This window comes from Corvus hawaiiensis, chromosome 4 (genome assembly GCF_020740725.1).
Source record: "Corvus hawaiiensis isolate bCorHaw1 chromosome 4, bCorHaw1.pri.cur, whole genome shotgun sequence".
Classification (NCBI taxonomy): Eukaryota; Metazoa; Chordata; class Aves; order Passeriformes; family Corvidae; genus Corvus; species Corvus hawaiiensis.
In genome coordinates this window covers 46,490,492-46,508,237 of record NC_063216.1, presented here as the reverse complement: position 1 = coordinate 46,508,237, position 17,746 = coordinate 46,490,492, and the positions used below count along the sequence as shown (strand labels likewise).

General features: G+C 35.7%; 1 protein-coding gene across 6 annotated transcripts in view; it reads left to right on the top strand.

The window, feature by feature from the left end:
- XPOT (exportin for tRNA) overlaps positions 1-16,720 on the top strand; it is a 28,667-nt gene extending 11,947 nt beyond the window's left edge. For 5 of the 6 annotated variants that reach the window (XM_048301113.1, XM_048301111.1, XM_048301112.1 and 2 more), the window contains 17 exons: positions 1,093-1,329; positions 1,650-1,688; positions 4,302-4,364; positions 5,348-5,472; positions 6,348-6,492; positions 6,645-6,764; positions 6,942-7,036; positions 7,800-7,869; positions 8,169-8,407; positions 8,892-9,177; positions 10,930-11,119; positions 12,326-12,442; positions 12,528-12,643; positions 13,145-13,192; positions 15,003-15,074; positions 15,613-15,669; positions 16,140-16,720. In XM_048301113.1, coding sequence (XP_048157070.1) covers positions 1,093-1,329; positions 1,650-1,688; positions 4,302-4,364; positions 5,348-5,472; positions 6,348-6,492; positions 6,645-6,764; positions 6,942-7,036; positions 7,800-7,869; positions 8,169-8,407; positions 8,892-9,177; positions 10,930-11,119; positions 12,326-12,442; positions 12,528-12,643; positions 13,145-13,192; positions 15,003-15,074; positions 15,613-15,669; positions 16,140-16,166 — 2,046 coding nt within the window. In that variant the 3' untranslated portion in view covers positions 16,167-16,720. Of the gene's footprint in view, positions 1-1,092; positions 1,330-1,649; positions 1,689-4,301; positions 4,365-5,347; positions 5,473-6,347; positions 6,493-6,644; positions 6,765-6,941; positions 7,037-7,799; positions 7,870-8,168; positions 8,408-8,891; positions 9,178-10,929; positions 11,120-12,168; positions 12,255-12,325; positions 12,443-12,527; positions 12,644-13,144; positions 13,193-15,002; positions 15,075-15,612; positions 15,670-16,139 lie in introns of those variants that run through there. The other variant, XM_048301117.1, reaches the window with a different exon arrangement.
- Positions 16,721-17,746: the final 1,026 nt, after the last annotated feature.

The window sequence follows — 17,746 nt, the reverse complement described above, 5'->3', positions numbered from 1 at the left end:
CATTTAAATGTAAGAGCTTGTTGTTAATGTTCATTATTAATTTGAACACATTGTGTTTCATTCTAGAAACAAGGTATTATGTAACTCCTCTGTTCCTCTCCTAAAGCATGTTGTGCCTACTGTTAATACTGCTTGTGTGTTTCCTTGTCTTGAATCTGCCCTCCTGAATGATTCTGTAATAGGTATTGTAGCCAAGATAGCTGATCTAATGTCTCACCCTAAAAAATTCTATGCATAATTAGGAGAAAGAACTTTCTTAAGGACACGTATACTGTTTTGCATGTGTGCACCATCAAACGTGAGGCTTGAAATGCTTATCTGTAAGCTGGAAAAGTATACCTGCTAACTAAGCACACATTCCCTGTCAGTTGCCATGTTTAAGGAACAGCTGTTCACTACCTCCTGTGGAGAAAGAACAACCAGTCCTTATGAAGCTGTAGTTCTTAGATTGCAAGGCTTTTACCTCTTAATTTTGAAACCTTTGTCAAATTTGTATTCCTACTAATAAAAATCTTACCTCAGTCTTTCTTAGGGAGACTTGTTATTCTTTCACTTTTGTACAGTTATGGCAGAGACCAAAGCATCTCTTTGAGGTGACTGCTTTAGGGGTATGTCTCAATTCTGATCAATGTATTTCTGCAAAAACAAGCCAGAAGTATTTAATATTAACTCTCTCTTACAGGCAGTACTGAAAGGTACTCATTATCAGTATTTCTGAAGTGACCTACAGCTGTTAATTCTTTGACGTTTTCCCATAGAAAGGTTTTCCTCTTATACAGCCTAAAATTTATGGTAGGCATGTGCTACCGCTTTTATTTTGATCCTGCTCTTGCTGTAAAGAGAGAAACAAATCTGAAGAGATGAAGCAAGCTACTGTTGTGTAATGAAGGACAGTCAAATCTGGCATTGCTTTAACTTTTTCCTCTCTCCATTCCCAGGGGAAAATGAACCAGGCAATTGTAGCTTCCGGCTAGGAGACAAGCGTTGATTTAATTCTACATACTAGATATGGGTAGTACAGTCTGTATGTAATCTCATGTTATTTAAACATAAGCTCTGATAGTATTTTTAATCAGGTGTCTTTTCTTGCAGGAAGATGATGTGGATTTTCTGGCCAGATTTTCTAAGCTGGTCAATGGGATGGGGCAAGCATTAATAGCTAGTTGGACTAAACTGATAAAAAATGGTGATATGAAGAGTGCTCAAGACACTCTGCAAGCTATTGAAGCAAAAGTGGCCCTAATGTTGCAACTTCTAATTCATGAAGATGATGACATCTCTTCTAACATCATTGGCTTTTGTTACGACTACCTTCACATCCTGAAACAAGTAAATATGTCTGGCTTCAATTTAACACCCATTCTGACATGATTTTATTTGATTTTTGTGTGAATGTCTCATACTATGTGCAAACAGGCTTGAAAAATAGGTTTTTTGACTAATTAGTATTCAGTAGCTTTAATGCCTGTGGTCATGCTATTTCCGTAGTATTGTTTAGAGATCTGAAGGAGTTTAGTTAAATCTTGTGTTAAGGGGAAAGAAGGCTTGCAGATCATATGGCTGTTAAAAAAGCAAGTCTTTCTTTTCCTATTAGACAGTAATGACCGAGTTAGAATACAAAAAAATAACACTTGAATTTTATTTTACAGCTTTCTGCACTTTCAGACCAACAAAAAGCTAATGTAGAGGTAGGTATTTCTTTTTTTACTACAGATTCTGTACTTCAAGGACACATTGGATCGGTATATTTCATTTTGCTGAAACAAATCACATTTCATTTATATGCCTCAATGTGTATGTGACAGTAATTAAAAGTAAGGACGGTATGTTCCATCTTCTGCTAAGTAACTGCACTTGTTTCTTTAAATAGTAAACCTATATTGAATTGTGTATGAAGATGAAAGCTATTTTAGAGCTGGTCTTCCCAAACAACCCTAATGCATATGTTGGCAAACTCCTCTGCAGGCTACACTGTTCACAGAATACTCTTAAATCAACAGGGAAGAGTTGTTTTCTTGAAGTTTTTTTATTTTTATTAAAACCTGCCTTAATTCCAAAGGATTGGAAGAAATCTAGGAAGGGTTGTCATAAATATAACCCTTAATAATAGAAGTTAAGCTTAAGAAAGAAGCAACAATTGAGAGATAACAGTTGTAATTATGAGCAATTATATGTTAAACATTATATCAAATATACATTAAGCTCAAGTTTATGTGCTTGAGTTTAGATAATCTTACGTTTATATGTAAAACATTAAGTTTAATAAGTAAAGCTTTGGAAGTAGTAAACTTACATGAATTTGTCAGCCCAGTCCTTCTATTTCCATTCTTTGACTGTTCTGCACCAATGTAGATGTACTAATTTGGATGTTGAACTGGTTAGATTGGTGCAGTTATTTCGTAAGTTCATACAGCTAACGGGTGTGATTCCTTTTCCTTTACAAAGAAAACTGAATTCTGTACCTGTTGTAACATGAAAAGTTGAATTTGGGTAATTATGGTGTAGACTATCTTGATGTCCTTTTGTCTGATGTCTGTTTAAATTGGATTAGGTAACACAATAAGAGAACTTTGATAATAACACTGAATCTTTTTATTTTTGTGACTGTCTTTTGTTCTGACAGCTACATCAAATGATATTACTACTGCAGTACACTTAAGATACTAAAAGTTGGAATAAGTTACTGCCCTGAAATATGTTGGTTTAAGTTGCTTTCATAATGGAGATTTTCATGTTGCAATTATTTCTTAATTTTACTGAGCACTTCTTGAGGATTTTTGTTAAACTGAGAAGTAATCATAACAATTTTTTTTCTTTCATCCAACTCATAATAAAATAATGCGAAATAGTCTAAATCTTATTGTTGTTTGTCTTAAGCTTTAAATTTTGTGCTTAGCAGCATTCCTTTAAAGTTTTGCATATTAAAGTTTACACTTCCAACTTGTTCGTTATTTGAACAGGAAAAAGGGGGGGCTTGTTTCTTGTGCCTCTGAAGTTGCAAAGCTTTTTCTCATCAGCAGGATCACATTTTTAATTCTTAGAATGACAGGCCCTTCTAAACATTTTCAGCTACAACTATATTGTGTTAATGTTTTGCAATTATTCTAATTCTTTAATATCACTTGTTACAGAGAAGCAGACAATTCTCACAGGTCAAGGTGACACTTTGACACAAGGTGTCAAAGTATCTATTTCTGCAAGATGACCAAGAATTTCACCTCAGTAACTTAGATTTAATTCACTGGTCCATTTCGGTGTTGATGAATTTCAGGTTTTGCAGTTAAAATGAAAAATAGTAGTCATTATTTATTTGTCAAAAGGTTTTTTTTTTTAAATTTGGTTTCATTCAGACTTAAGTAGAGCTAAGATCAAGCCTTTATATCGGCTTTAGGATGTATCAACAGTCACTACTAAGGTTATGTTGCACTTCATTGCTCTAATTATTCAGACAGCTTGCTGCTGCAAGTCATGGGCAAGGTGTAGAGAGACCCTCCCACTGAGAGACAAGGTGCAGAAAAGGCCCCCTTGCCTTCTGAACTTCTCAGAGAGGAGTCTAGGTGCAGCTGGATCCAGTCCTTCTCCCAGACTTAGTCAATGGTTTATGTATAAAGGATTGTGTAAGCGTAATTGAAGCTTTTTGCAACTTTGTTCTGCAGGATTAAGGATGGCAACCCAAATATATAAATGATTTATTTTATTGACATCGATGACAATGACTAGACTAAAAGACTTGAATCAGAAGTATTTACCACATGCAATGGATAGTAGTTATAAGTACTACAGTAAAGTGCACTGTTTCTTGAAGCAGTGTTGAAACAGCAATATTAAAGATAGCAAAACACTTATTGAATAGACATTGATGTTACCCACACCAATTACTATGAACTATTAGAGAAGTTGATGTTATAGCTAAGCTGACTTATCCCTTTAAAATAGTATCTTGGACAGCCTATTTTGTTTCCTCTGCCTAGATCAGTCATCTTGATCATTTTCAGTGTGAACTGAACAGCACAAATTACAAGCAGGAAATAAAGCTAGATAATACTATCAGAGACTGAGAGGTCCAGAGCATTTATGCTGTCTGTCTGGAATAACATCTGTGTATTGTTTGGATGTAATCCATCTGTTTTGATTTGGACTGTTAACTTCTGCTAAATCTCTGAAAATAACAGTTTGAAAGGGATTAAAAATGTTTGTAAACACATAACACTAGCTTTAATGTTTTCTTTACTCTAGTATTTTTAACTGTTATTTCTTATAATTTGTTTGCTTCTGTGCTTACTGTTCTGTTTTTATCTTAGGCAATCATGTTGGCTGTTATGAAGAAGTTGACATACGATGAAGAATATAATTTTGAAAATGAGGTATTGTGTTATCGGAATAAACACATGTGCAACTTAATTATATGTAGTAAAACTTGATCACACTTCTAAAATATGTATTTTTCATAGACTAAATATTTAAAGGTAGGAAGCAAGAGTCCATAGGCTGAGATTTTTTCCTAGCTGGAAAGCTTCTAGGCATGCCTGCATAGAACAAAACAACATAGTAAAGGTATATCCAAGCCAGCTGAGTTAACAGTATTTGTGGTTGTGGTTGTACAGAGCTATTCCTAGGCAAATACAGCTGTGCTGATAACTAAACATAGCTGTTGAGGTGGCTTGTACAGTGCAAATTTGCATGTTTCTGCATGTCAGTTCTATCTTGCAAAAATACTTGAGAAGTATTGTGTAATGAAAGTCTCAAAAGACATGCTGCTTGAGCTACTGGAGATGGTCAAAGCTCTGCAAAAATAAGCTAAAGGTGGGGTAAGGTCTTTGATTTCATTTTCCTTCCATGCTTAACATCTCTGTCAGCCAACAGCAATGATGGAGTATGTGCGACAGACTTACTTTGCCCCGGGCTATTCAGAGAGCTATAATCTTAAAAGGGTTAACTTTAACTATATCCAGTCCATTACAAATCTTGTCAGTCCAATTTTAAAACTAAGCTAGATGCTGAGAAAGCATGTCTTTGAGGAGTGAGTCAATTTTTAAGAATTGGGTCAATAAGGCTTTGCCAAGAGCATTTTCTTGTACTTTTGGCTGGTTTTCATTTTGGAAAGCCTTTTTAGTATGTTTCTGGACTGAATGCAGTGGATCTCAACATCTTATAACCAGCCATAAAAGGAGCTTGCTGTTATGCTGCAAGAGCACTGGATGAGCATTATTGAATTCTCTGAGTGTACTAAACTGGTTTTGTATGTACATGTTTTTGCTTTAGGTGTAATTGTCTAAAACGGTTGCAGATGAATTTAAACATGAAAATAAGGACTTAACTGATGTGAATGGGGTTTTTTTTTTGGTAGGGTGAAGATGAAGCAATGTTTGTGGAGTACAGAAAACAGTTGAAACTGTTGCTGGACAGGCTTGCTCAGGTTTCACCAGAATTACTGTTGGCATCTGTCCGCAGAGTTTTTAACACTACGCTTCAGTAAGTTGGGGTTTATAACTTGTTTTGTATGATGCCTTTTTGGGGTTTGGTTTTTATTTTCCTTTTGTAAACCATCAGTTTGTAGTGAAATGTGTGATGCAGCAAAGTGAAGTCAATTGACAGAATGAGCTCGTTACAACTTAATGATAAATATGACTTTGTATAATCAGTTATTCAGCTCCTCAGAAAGAAAAAGCTTTCATTTTGTAACCTTAAATGGTAGCTTTTCTTTCCTAGAGATGTTTCTTGATCTTTGTCACTTACCTACACAGCTGTTTGGACAGGTGTTCACTTTGACACATCTCATAAGACTTTCCTTGAGGTGTAAATATTATGCATTACTTTTATGAGGAAAACAAGCTTGGATGGGGGGAAAAATCTAAGTGAAGTATTTTTGTAAAAGAAAAAAAAAAAAAGTAGATCCAGTCCTGGAAACTGCATGCAAGCAAAGAAACGTTACTAGTTCCCTGGCTAGAAGGACAGTTATGTGTGTACAAATAGGAATCCAGTATTGTTTGTGGGTACCTTGTACCTTAACTGAGCCTCTTACTTATGTGAAGCTGAATGGCTTGTCCATATGTCATAGTAAGCGGGTTTGTACCTAAATAAGCACATAAGAAATCTGTAGCTTTCAAGCTGAAACTGATGAAAGAAAGTTGGTGATGATCTGATGAGGATGTGCTATTTTAGAGGATAAAGTCTTTCAGAAGCATCCTGAATTACTGCCTGGGCCTTCCAGTGTTTTCCTTAATTTAAATCTGTTCTATTTATGCTGTACATCTGAAGAAGGCTCAAAAGGAAATATTAACATGATAGAACTGTAATTATTTCATAAGGTACTAAAGACTAACATGATCTTCATATTCTTTCTCTAGGAACTGGCAGACTACACGATTTATGGAAGTGGAAGTAGCAATAAGGCTGCTGTATATGTTGGCTGAGGCTCTTCCTGTATCTCACGGTGCTCACTTCTCTGGTGATGTTACTAAAGCTACAGCTTTACAAGACATGATGAGAACGGTAAGCATGTTCTGAGAGCTGTTTGAAAGTGCCAGTAAAGACTGGAATGTTTCAGTTCAAATGGCTCATCTTAATTACTAGCATGTCACTTATGTTGCAGTTAGGTTTTATAAACAGCTAAAATACTAACTTGCTAATGCTTTTATTTGTAGCTGGTGACTTCTGGTGTTAGTGCCTATCAACACACATCAGTGACCCTGGAATTTTTTGAAACAGTGGTTAGATATGAAAAATTCTTTGCTGTTGAACCTCAGCACATTCCAACTGTACTAGTAAGTGTCATCTCATTTACATTTTTAACTAGGTAAGACTAGATAAGTTCTTAAGACTTAGGAAATTTTCTTGTTCTCTGAAGGTCACTAGGCTGGGTTTCTTAACTCATTGGATGATTAGATTTCCCCCCTGCCTTGTTTAGGGATTCTAAGACTGAAATGCTTTATTGATTGCAGATGGCATTTTTAGATCACCGTGGTCTTCGTCATACCAGTCCCAAAGTACGAAGTCGAACAGCTTACCTCTTTTCCAGATTTGTCAAGTCTCTTAAGTGAGTAAATAAATATATCCAAGTGGCACTGAATTTACTATACGTAACACTTCTGTATGTCACAGTTGTCATTGAAACAGGCTGGGCTTCAGATGGACTGCAGTGAAGTAAAATATCAAAACAGTGCTCTAGCAGGGTTGTTCTATTGTGCAATACTAATGTAGCAGTGAAAATATTTGTCACAGAACACAGAAGTGGAATACATATGCCTAGTATATTTTGATCAGATGTTAAAGCTGATGAACAATATAAACGTCTGTTCTCAGTAAGCAGAGCTGAGTGTGAGTGGATCTGGAGACTTTCAAGAGTAACTCTTCCCTGTTCCTAACTAAATTTTGAATAGTTTTAGAATTTATACTGATGAAGTTTACTCAGTGTATGAGTCCTTTGAACAATCTTTTCCTGTTGGTCTTGTTTCACAGGCATGTATTTAACATAGAGATGGAATAAGCTCAGAGATGGCTCAGATTTCAGCATGCTTTTATTTTTCAACTGTTAATCAAAATATTTCACTTAGATGCATGTTTATAAAAATGAGGGAAAGAAAGAAATGGTTATTTCCCACTGTGCCATGTATTTATTTGGCCTACCACTAGCATCATACCCATAAGCCAGATTTTTCTGTGGCAGTGCTTTGATATTTAAAGGGGATTCCTATATGGAGAAGATAGTTTAGCATTTAACTTCACAGCTTAAACAAAATGTCTTGAAACCTAAATGCATGTGCTTCTAAGTAGTGTTATGTACTTGTGTTTTACTTCAGTAAGCAAATGAATCCCTTTATTGAAGATGTTCTGAACAGAATACAAGACCTGATGGAACTTTCTCCTCCTGTGAGTATTTGCAGCAGGTTTTTGTAATGAATGAGGCTTGCACTTACTCATCAGTGTGCCTGGGTACTTGCTGAATTGTAAGCTTAGCATGCAAACATTTAAGCACAAGTAGTTATCCTGCTTTTCTGGTGTGAGATCACTTGCACATCTTACTTTTGTACCTAACTGCAATAATCTTGTTTATGTGGGTTTCTGGGAGTATAGCATAGAGATGGGTATATATAAAAGGCTATGAACTTTGAGAAGACAGCCTTGATAGAGGACACTTAGTGAATTATGCCTGTTATCTTCCATTTTAGGAAAATGGCTACCAGGCACTGTTAAGCAGTGATGATCAACTTTTCATTTATGAAACAGCTGGAGTGTTAATAGTTAACAGCGAATACTCTGCAGAAAGAAAACAGGTTCTGATGAGGAATTTGTTGACTCCGCTGATGGAGAAGTTCAAAGTATTGTTAGAAAAACTGATGATGGCACAAGATGAGGACAGACAGATGGCACTGGCTGACTGCCTCAATCATGCTGTTGGGTTTGCTAGGTAGGTACAGCACAGTAACACTGTCTGTTTCTGGTTTGAGTAAAAGGGAAATACAAAGGATTTACTGGGAAGAAGGGACTGAGTTTTCTACTTTATTAACCTAGAAAATCATCAGTGGTTGTAGAATTTCTTGTGATAGCTGAGAAAATAAGTCCCCTTAGAGTCTGTTTTGGATCTAGATACAGAGAATATTGAGCAAGTTTATAACGAACCAGCATCTATTTCTTTGTTCAAAGGATTGTATGGAGCTAATCTAATCATATGTTTTTGGTAAATTGTTAGGATTTAATTCTCAAAAACTGCCAAAGTGATTCTATTTCATATCAAAATATTCTGTTCATTACTTCCACTGTCTGGCTCCCAATTCATGAAATGGAGTATTGCAGTTTAGCGCCTGGGTTGGAAAGCATTTTTTCTCAGTTTTACTGCTTCTTCATTGTACTGGAACATGAGCTTATGTAAAACTTGATGTGTGCTTCCACAGCCGAACCAGCAAGGCTTTCAGCAATAAGCAAACTGTAAAACAGTGTGGATGCTCAGAGGTTTATCTGGACTGCTTACAAACATTTCTGCCAGCTCTCAGTTGTCCATTACAAAAGGAAGTTCTGAGAAGTGGTGTCCGCACTTTCCTTCACCGCATGATTATTTGCCTAGAGGAAGAAGTTCTTCCATTCATTCCTTCTGCCTCTGAACACATGCTTAAAGATTGTGAAGCAAAAGATCTTCAAGAATTCATTCCTCTTATAAACCAAATAACAGCTAAGTTTAAGGTATGATATTGCATAAGCTTTTCAGGGTCAAAGTGTTGCTGAGAGATCTTTTCTAGTTCCAGAAAAACAGAACTATGTTAGAACTCTAAGAATTAATAAATGAGTGTATTTTGAAGACTACTATTGGGAAACATTGTCTTTGATCACAGTCATACATTGCTGGACTCACAGTGATTAAATGAGTGGTTTTTTTCTTTGATTAATCTTAAAATTTTATATTGTTTAATTTTTTGGATTTGATATTAAAATACTACTTGCAGTGCAAATTTTTTTTATTGACACAATTAACTTCATGCCTTCCACTGAAGTTTTAAGCTAATGTTACAAAATACACAAATCTGAAGTGAACTTTCTCATCTCTTACAATGTGATTTCCAGAAGATAGATATACAGAAATATCAAATATGTGTATAGGGAGGAATATAGATTTACAAGATCTCTATTCTGGGTGGTGGTGCATAAAAATAAACACTGAGACTTCAAGTACTGTTATTCAGAGTAGATTGACAAACACTGAGGTTTGGAAATTGCACACGAGATGTGCGTTAAGTAGCAGTAGGACTGTCAATTGATAATCTAGCAAAGGCTCTTGAAGTGTAACCTTTGAGAGCCTTCCAGTTTCAAACGGCTCTAATGTAAAGCCAGCAAAACAGATGAAGCTACAAACGTGTTACCCATGTCCATTCCCTGGAGCTGCCACAAGGATATTGCACTGCTGTGAATGGTCTGGGAAATTCATTGCTGTATGAAAAGGTTAAGAAGCCACTTAAATAAGCTTAAATAAACTTCCCAGCAGAATGCAAAATTAAAATTGCTGCAAGTGAAGAGAAGTGCATTTTGTGATAGCGTGTGGATGGACTGCTGGAGTAGCTAATCTTCAGAGCAGAGAGGGAATTTTGAAAAATCAAGTATTTAAGAGACTAGGGAGGAAGACTCTTACTACTTTAGTCCTTTTAGCAAGTTATGCTAAAGGCAATCTGGGATAACAGTAGATAATTAGTCTGTGAAAGATGTGGAAGATAAAAGTCACAGAGGCAAGACTGGACACATACCGTGTTCAGGTGTAATATTTAAGTTTGTGTGATACAGTACTATTCTTACTATAACATGGTAAAATAAAGATCCTAGCTTCTATAGTCTCACCTTTAATACTTCAGAGGCATAAGAAAGAGAAGATAAAAGATAAAATCTTCCCTTAAGCATTAAGAAATAAACGTATGAGTTGCCTCTTTGTGGAATTCTAGGGTGTGACTGAATAGCATGCACCTTCAGTTTTTCAATTCATAATTAATTTAGTGCCCTTACGTATATTTCTCACTAAAAGTGTTGTAAGTGACAAGTTTATTCTGTCATGCCAGTGGGAAAACTTTTTCTTTAGTAATCCTTAAAGCAAAGTTCTATAAAAGCTGGCCTGTTGCCAGTTTTAACATCTTAGAGATGATATTCCAGGAAATTTGAAATTGCCTGTCTGAACAGAAGGATGAAAAATCCTGAAAAACCTTTTCCTACTCAAAATGAGGCTAGACCAGACTAGTTATTTTTGTGCAAAAGGCTTAAAATAGGTGATGTGTAAGTCAAGGTACAGTAATGTTTATGGTGACCCTGATGCAACTTGCTTTGTTGTAAGTAATTATATGAAATTACTAACATTAAAAGTGAATCCAAGCTGAGAATTGTAGTGAGCCTTCAAGTTTTAACTTCTAAATGTTGAAGTTCTCTTTTTGAGCTGACACCCTCTTCTGATCTTCACAGACACAGGTTTCACCTTTTCTGCAACAGATGTTTATGCCACTACTTCATGCTATTTTTGAGGTGTTGCTCCTTCCAGCAGAAGAAAATGACCAGTCTGCTGCTTTAGAAAAACAAATGTTACGGAGGAGTTACTTTGCTTTTCTGCAGACAGTAACTGGCAGTGGAATGAGTGAAGTCATAGCTAATCAAGGTAAGAAATTCAGTTTCTCAAGGATAATACTATGGTTATTCTTACCTACATTTTATCTACTAAAATTATTAGCCTAGTTCCTGGCAAGTACTATTAACTATCTTACAGCAGAATGGATTAATGGAAGTACTGTGTTGAACTTGCTGATTCAAATTACCTGTTGTACAAGAATTTGGGGTTGTGAAATCCAGCTATAATAGGCATATTCTTCCTATTGATCTTTTCAGCTTTATGTGATCACCATGTCTATTAGGACAAGAACAGTGACAACACATCTTCATGTGTCATTGTATTTGTTTGGTGAATTGGAGATTATACAATGTATAGCAGTGTTCAGACTGCTGGGCAAGACCACTCACAGCTGCCACTATTCATTGTGTCTGTTTTTGGAAGGACACATCAGTAAATCCTGTAAACTTTTATCACTGTTGCCTGGTCTTGTTACCTATGGTAGAAGGCATCATGTGACTTAGTATGTATGTAGTTACCAGGTTTTCCTCACCTTTACTGGCCAGATGCAAATTAGTTCTTTTCATAGTGGGAATTTGAAGTCAGATATCTAGTCGCTTGATACTTTAAGTGATTCTTTCTATTTGAATTCCACCAAAATGGTTAGGGACTTCAGAAAGTTTAAGGTCACTCATCCGGTAAGTGGAGCTCAGAATTCCTTTCCCCTGTCTTAAAATGGTGGTAATACTGCTGGGAAAGGAAAACGTAGCATTTAGTGATGAGAGCTTTCTTGAAAGACACACTTGGTAGTTGCGATGGGCCAAGAAATTTTTAAAGGGATCAAACAAATAAACAAAGATGCAGCACAGAAATTTTAAATGTGTGAAAAATATCTTGCCATATGTTGCAAGATAACTACTTCAGTGCTGCTGAGTTTTAATTAACTCTTCCAAGTTTAGGTAGGGAGGAGAAAATCTGTATTTGTAAACAGGTCAAAGTACTGCCCTCACCTTTGTGTGTGTTAAAGGCCAGAAGAGCAATTTAAATTTCCAACATAAAAAAAAAAATATAACCTAAATAAGAGTTGTCTTGCATCGTAGGGGAAACTTCCCAAAAATAATTGAGATTTGTGCAAAAAAGAGCTATTTTGAAGTTGAAGCATGTCTTCCAGGTCAGTATTTATATAAAATAGTGTAAGAGTACCAAAACATTTTAGGCTGCAATTTGAAGTGACAAGCTCATTTTAATGTGTTTAAGGTGCAGAGAATGTGGAACGTGTGTTGTTCACTGTCATTCAAGGAGCAGTGGATTACCCAGATCCTATTGCACAGAAGACTTGTTTTATTATTCTTTCTAAGTTGGTGGAGCTTTGGGGTAAGAATGTCTTTCCAGAATTCCTTTCCATCTGCTACTACCCATGAAGCAATAATAGAACCTGAAATATTATTTTTATTTTTAGGAGGTAAAGATGGACCAGTAGGTTTTGCAGACTTTGTCTACAAGCACATTGTTCCTGCATGTTTCTTAGCACCTTTGAAGCAAACATTTGATTTAGCAGATGCCCAGACAGTACTGGTATGTATTATGGATGGTTTTTTTGCATTCATTCTTGTGGTGCAGATTCAAGCTAACAAACCTACAGTAGCCATGTGGTATTAAAGATTGTCATCTCAGAAATAAAATCTCTTAGGTTTTGTGAGATTTTTTAAAATTTAGATATCTGTATGATTAATTATTAAATACTGGGGTAGTGTATTCTGTCGTTTACCTAGGCTCAAAATCAACTGGAGATCTAAGTATTTAACATTGACCTGCATTACTTATTAACTAATGTTCAGTGAAAGCGAACATACAGAGTTGGCTGTTCTCTAGTTCATTTTGGATTCAGCTGTGCAGAAATTTTTCTGATTAGAGTGGAACAAAACCTTGAAGGTCAAGACTTGGCATTGTGTGAGGGGAAAATGAAGGGATAATGGCATGAACTAGCCCTTGTTTTGGGTCTCATTAGGTTCTTTAGCTTTGAATAGTGAACCAGTAGACCAGTGCAACAGTCTAATGCTCTGTATTACATTTCAGGCTTTATCAGAATGTGCAGTGACGTTAAAAACAATTCATCTCAAAAGGGTAAGCGTCATGATACTTTACAGAGAATAACTGTCACAGGTTTCTTTCTAGTGGTTTTATCAATTTCTAAAAGTTAGATACTTACTAGGGTGAATTCCTACTCTACTGTTATATAAAATAAAAGGATGATCATAATTCTGTTCATGGATACATGATCCAGTAGTTCTACCTCTTGGTAAATTAATGCAAAATATTGATTCTTCATTAAGGAAAAAATTTGCTCACTTTTTTGCTGTGTTAAACGAATCAGTTGGCATTCTTTCACTTTCCAGTGTATAATTAAACTGACATAAAAGAGCAATTAATGATGTACTGTAGAGCACTTCTGTGTGAAGAATAAAGTATATGTTGATGTGTAGGAGACTAGATGAAAAACATTTATGGAAAAAATAAATGTGGCATTGTCTAATGCCTAAAAGAGTGTAGTGTATTCTGGTTTTAATAGGAGATGAAATAGTTTCTATGTTCATGTTTGTTTTTGTTACATCATTTAACTTACAGGCTATCTTTTCTGTCAAATGCAAGTAAAAGTCACAACTACAGAAAACTGTAAGAAATTTTGAACTGGTAGAAAAGAGATTGTGTTTTAACTGAGGAGTCCTTTTTCCCCAAAAGCAAGGAAGAGACAAATCTGTAGGAAAACAAGCTTTGGTAAAGGAAGTAACTTACTAGTGCAAATACTGTTTCTTTTAGCTCTCTCATGGTTTAGGACCAATGTTCCCCAATTTAGTGTTCCCACTGCAATAATCCAAACTACGTGCTGCTTGCTCACTCCCCCCTCCCATTCCATTCCCTTTCCCAGTGTCAGACTGGAGAGGAGAATTGGAGGCACAAAAGATGAAGATTATGGGTTGAGATAACAATTTACTGGGAACAGCAGTGAAATAAGAGGCATAACAGCACCAATATAAATAAAGGGCTACAAGAAAAGCAAACTATTTACATGTGAAAAAAAAGTGCTCCACACAGAAAACCAGTTATACTCAAACTGCTGCCACGCTGCCCTGGAGAGGTGGTACAGAATAAGCACCCCTCCTGGCTACTGCAGAAATTTTCCTTGTTCGGGCCAGAACCAGGACAAACACTACTGCTAAAAAATGATCATAAGTCTTCTCCCCTCATGTGAGGTGTATACCATGTTCTAGTTCCAGGGTCACTTTTGTGAATTAATAGAGTTGGTTCACTTTCCCTTGGTAGATCTATTGGGTTATGTTGGTATTCTGCCAGCTTGTGCAGTGATCCCTTCTGTGATGAAAGTTATCTGATAAATATAGGTAAAGAAAACAAATACTGAAGTGTTAATCAAAATGTTTGTTTTGCTCAAAGGTTTGGACAGTCCATTTTATTACTGCTTAGTTCACTGCAGATTACATAGTGTTACAAGAGGAGAAATACTGTGTTCATCTGCACTTGGCTACTGAATTTTGCAATGGGATCAGTAGGCAGATACTAATACCTAATTTTTTTATTTCTTCCAAATGTCAGTGAAATTAGAGCTGCCTCTATAATTAATTGACTCTTATAGTTCACATGTAACAAACTGTTTAACTCTATAGTAATTCTTATTTCAGTGCAATTTTTAGTGCATTTTTCTTCTGTGTAACAAAAGGTACCAACCAAATTGCAGTCAAACCTTTAATACCAAGATTGAGAAATCTTTTTATTTGCTAACAGCTGAGAATAGCATAAACATTTGAAAAGCATTACTTCTGTGTAAAATGGTCATGTAGACCACCATACAGTATAAGGCTGTGATTTTTCCATTTGTAAAAAAGTAAGCTTGAAAAAATTGTGTACTGCTTTTCTTTAGGGTCCTGAGTGCATTCAGTATCTTCAGCAAGAGTATTTGCCTTCTCTGCAAGTAGCTCCTGAGATAATCCAGGTAGGAACTCCTAAACAAATACTTGGAAAACTCTTTAACAACCATAAATGTTAAATGGGGAGAAATGGATATTTACAAATTTAACCTCCTTTTATCCCACAGTAAAATTTACTCAGTTATTGCATATGAGAGTAGGATTAATTTATCATAAGGAATAAAGACACTGTAAAGGTACCTTGTAAAAAAAAAAAAAAGAAAGAGTCCAGTGTATGTAACTGGCTAAGCAATCTTCCTACTTTAATTCAAATTTTAACTTGAAGATCTCCTTGTAGATAGTCATGTTTCTTTCTCCTCAGCTAAAAGTGAATCAGATATCCTGTATTTGAAAAAAAAAAAAAAAACCAACCAAACAAATTGCTTTTCACCCTAGAATGCACTTGGGCTGTCATAGCCTTCTACAAGTTTTTTTCCATAACACACTTTTCTTCGGTTGTACATTAGGGAAAACAGAAGCTAACATCAATGGCTTTGCATATGAATATATCTCAGGTTGTTTTATTGCTTCAGTTAGTTACTTTGTATTTCTTTGTTCTCACAGGAGTTCTGTCAAGCACTTCAGCAGCCTGATGCTAAAGTTTTTAAAAATTACTTAAAGGTATAAAGGTTTTTTTCTTTGAATAGCTTTTAGTTCCATTTGAAGTTTACCATACAATTCAGTCATAGTAGTGACTTGAAGTAAAATCAAAATACTGAATTATTTAGTAGTTTTTAGCTATTGGGAATCTCCAAGTAGTAAAGCAGTTAATTGGAAAGACAGAGCAAACAGCCATAAATCTACAAAATTGTCACTCGTTCTTAGCAGCTTGCTGTCTCAGTAGTTTGATACTCTTGTGGCTTTTGTTTAATATCTGAAAAAGCAAAAATGTGGTGCCTAATTGTAGAGAATGTCAGATTGCATCATTTTTGAGGGTGTGAGTGTAACCAAATAGCATGTCGCATCCCTAAACTTAATGTGTTAACCTGTATGTTAAACCCAGAAGTTAGCTCTTTCAAACTAATTCTGTTATACCTCAAGCATTCCATGTCTTATATTTCCTTTAATTTTTTAAAAATAATTCTTCACAGGTATTTTTCCAGCGAGCCAAGCCCTAAGGAAAGTACTGGAATCTCATGTACCTGTTTCCATAAAGCAGAACTCTGGTTGTTAATTTATAAAAAACGCTAACTCTTGTGCCATTCAAACTGGTTTTGTTTTTAAGAAATGTTGCTTTGTGCTCACATCAGTATGTACTTTAACCTTCTGCAAAAAAGAAATGCAAATTCCCCACCTGTGTCTCAGACATGAAGGTATGTGACAACATGAAAAATTATCTGTATACACAAACTTTTATTATGTATAGGATGATTTAAGCTTACACTGTAACACATACAGCAATGAAATTACACTTATTTTTTAAATTAAATGAATTAAATGTAAAAATACCTTCAGACCATAGCAATGGTTATTAAAATGTGTACATTTTTGATACGGAGTAAAATGTTTTAATAAGACATAAAATTCATTTGTTCCTGTATGGTGACATGAAAATAAAACAATCAAAGTCCTTCTTGTAGATAGTCATTTTATTGAAGTTGTCTTAATGATAAAATATATATATACCTCCTATAAAACAGATTGGTGTAATAAATGATTTCATTTAAAAGTAGCATCTGGTTCTATCTTTTTTTTATAAAAACAATAAAATTTTATCCAGTGAAATGTGTAAGTCTCTCTGAATCATTTTGGCTGAATCTTTAGAAGCTACAGCATTCTTGAACCTACTGGCTGTTATATTTGAGTAGAACCTGGCAATTTTTCTGATGCTTAGATAATAAATTGTGTTGCTCCCTTGCATGTGGAAGATGCTGGCAGAAAGAAAGAATTGCATTCACTGCAATATTTCAGTAGCGTCAGTGGTCTATACAGTGATTTTTAGTAGAATGCTGCTAGTTTTATTTTTTTAATTCTCTAAAATGACAAGTTTTTGTAACTATTTCATAGGGGCAGAGGAAGGTTCGAGTCTTGCCATGCACGGGATTTATAATCCTTTCCTCATGAACTGATGTCCATAGTAAAAAGCTGACTTACCTCTAGCATAATCGGATGAGCATTTTTCCTAGACTCTGTGGTGCTGTGTTCCTCATTCACTTTAATTGGAAAATAAATGGGAAGGTGGGTCAGAAGCAGCATCTGGAATCAAGAGTGTGGTGATGTTTTGAGGATACTGCCATTTTCATTTTTCAGTCAGGGAAGAAAATACCTTTACTACCTTCAATAAGACAGTATCACTTCTGTAAGATTTTGTTCCTTATTTATATGTGTTTAATCAAAAGTTTCTTGTTATTCGATTAGTGGTATCACAGAATGAGTGCTTGTGGTGCTTTTCATATTTCCTAGTTTCACAGTCCTGTTTCCCTCCCTTTGCTGCCATACCAATGCTCCATTTCATTTTCTCCCATAGTACTAGAAACCTTCCCTCTCTGACTTGGTGCTTTCCCGGTGTTGCCATTCTCCTGCACCTCCCCAGCACAAAGGCTGCACCCCTGACACTGTAGCTGTGGCTGAGCATTTGCTGCCAGTCTTCTGTGTCAGGCTTGGCCTCCTTCCTTATGGAAGTTTTACCACACAGAGGGCAGAGCTTTCACTAGGCAGATTATGAAGCGAACAATAAAGCTTCCATCTTTAGCAAAGC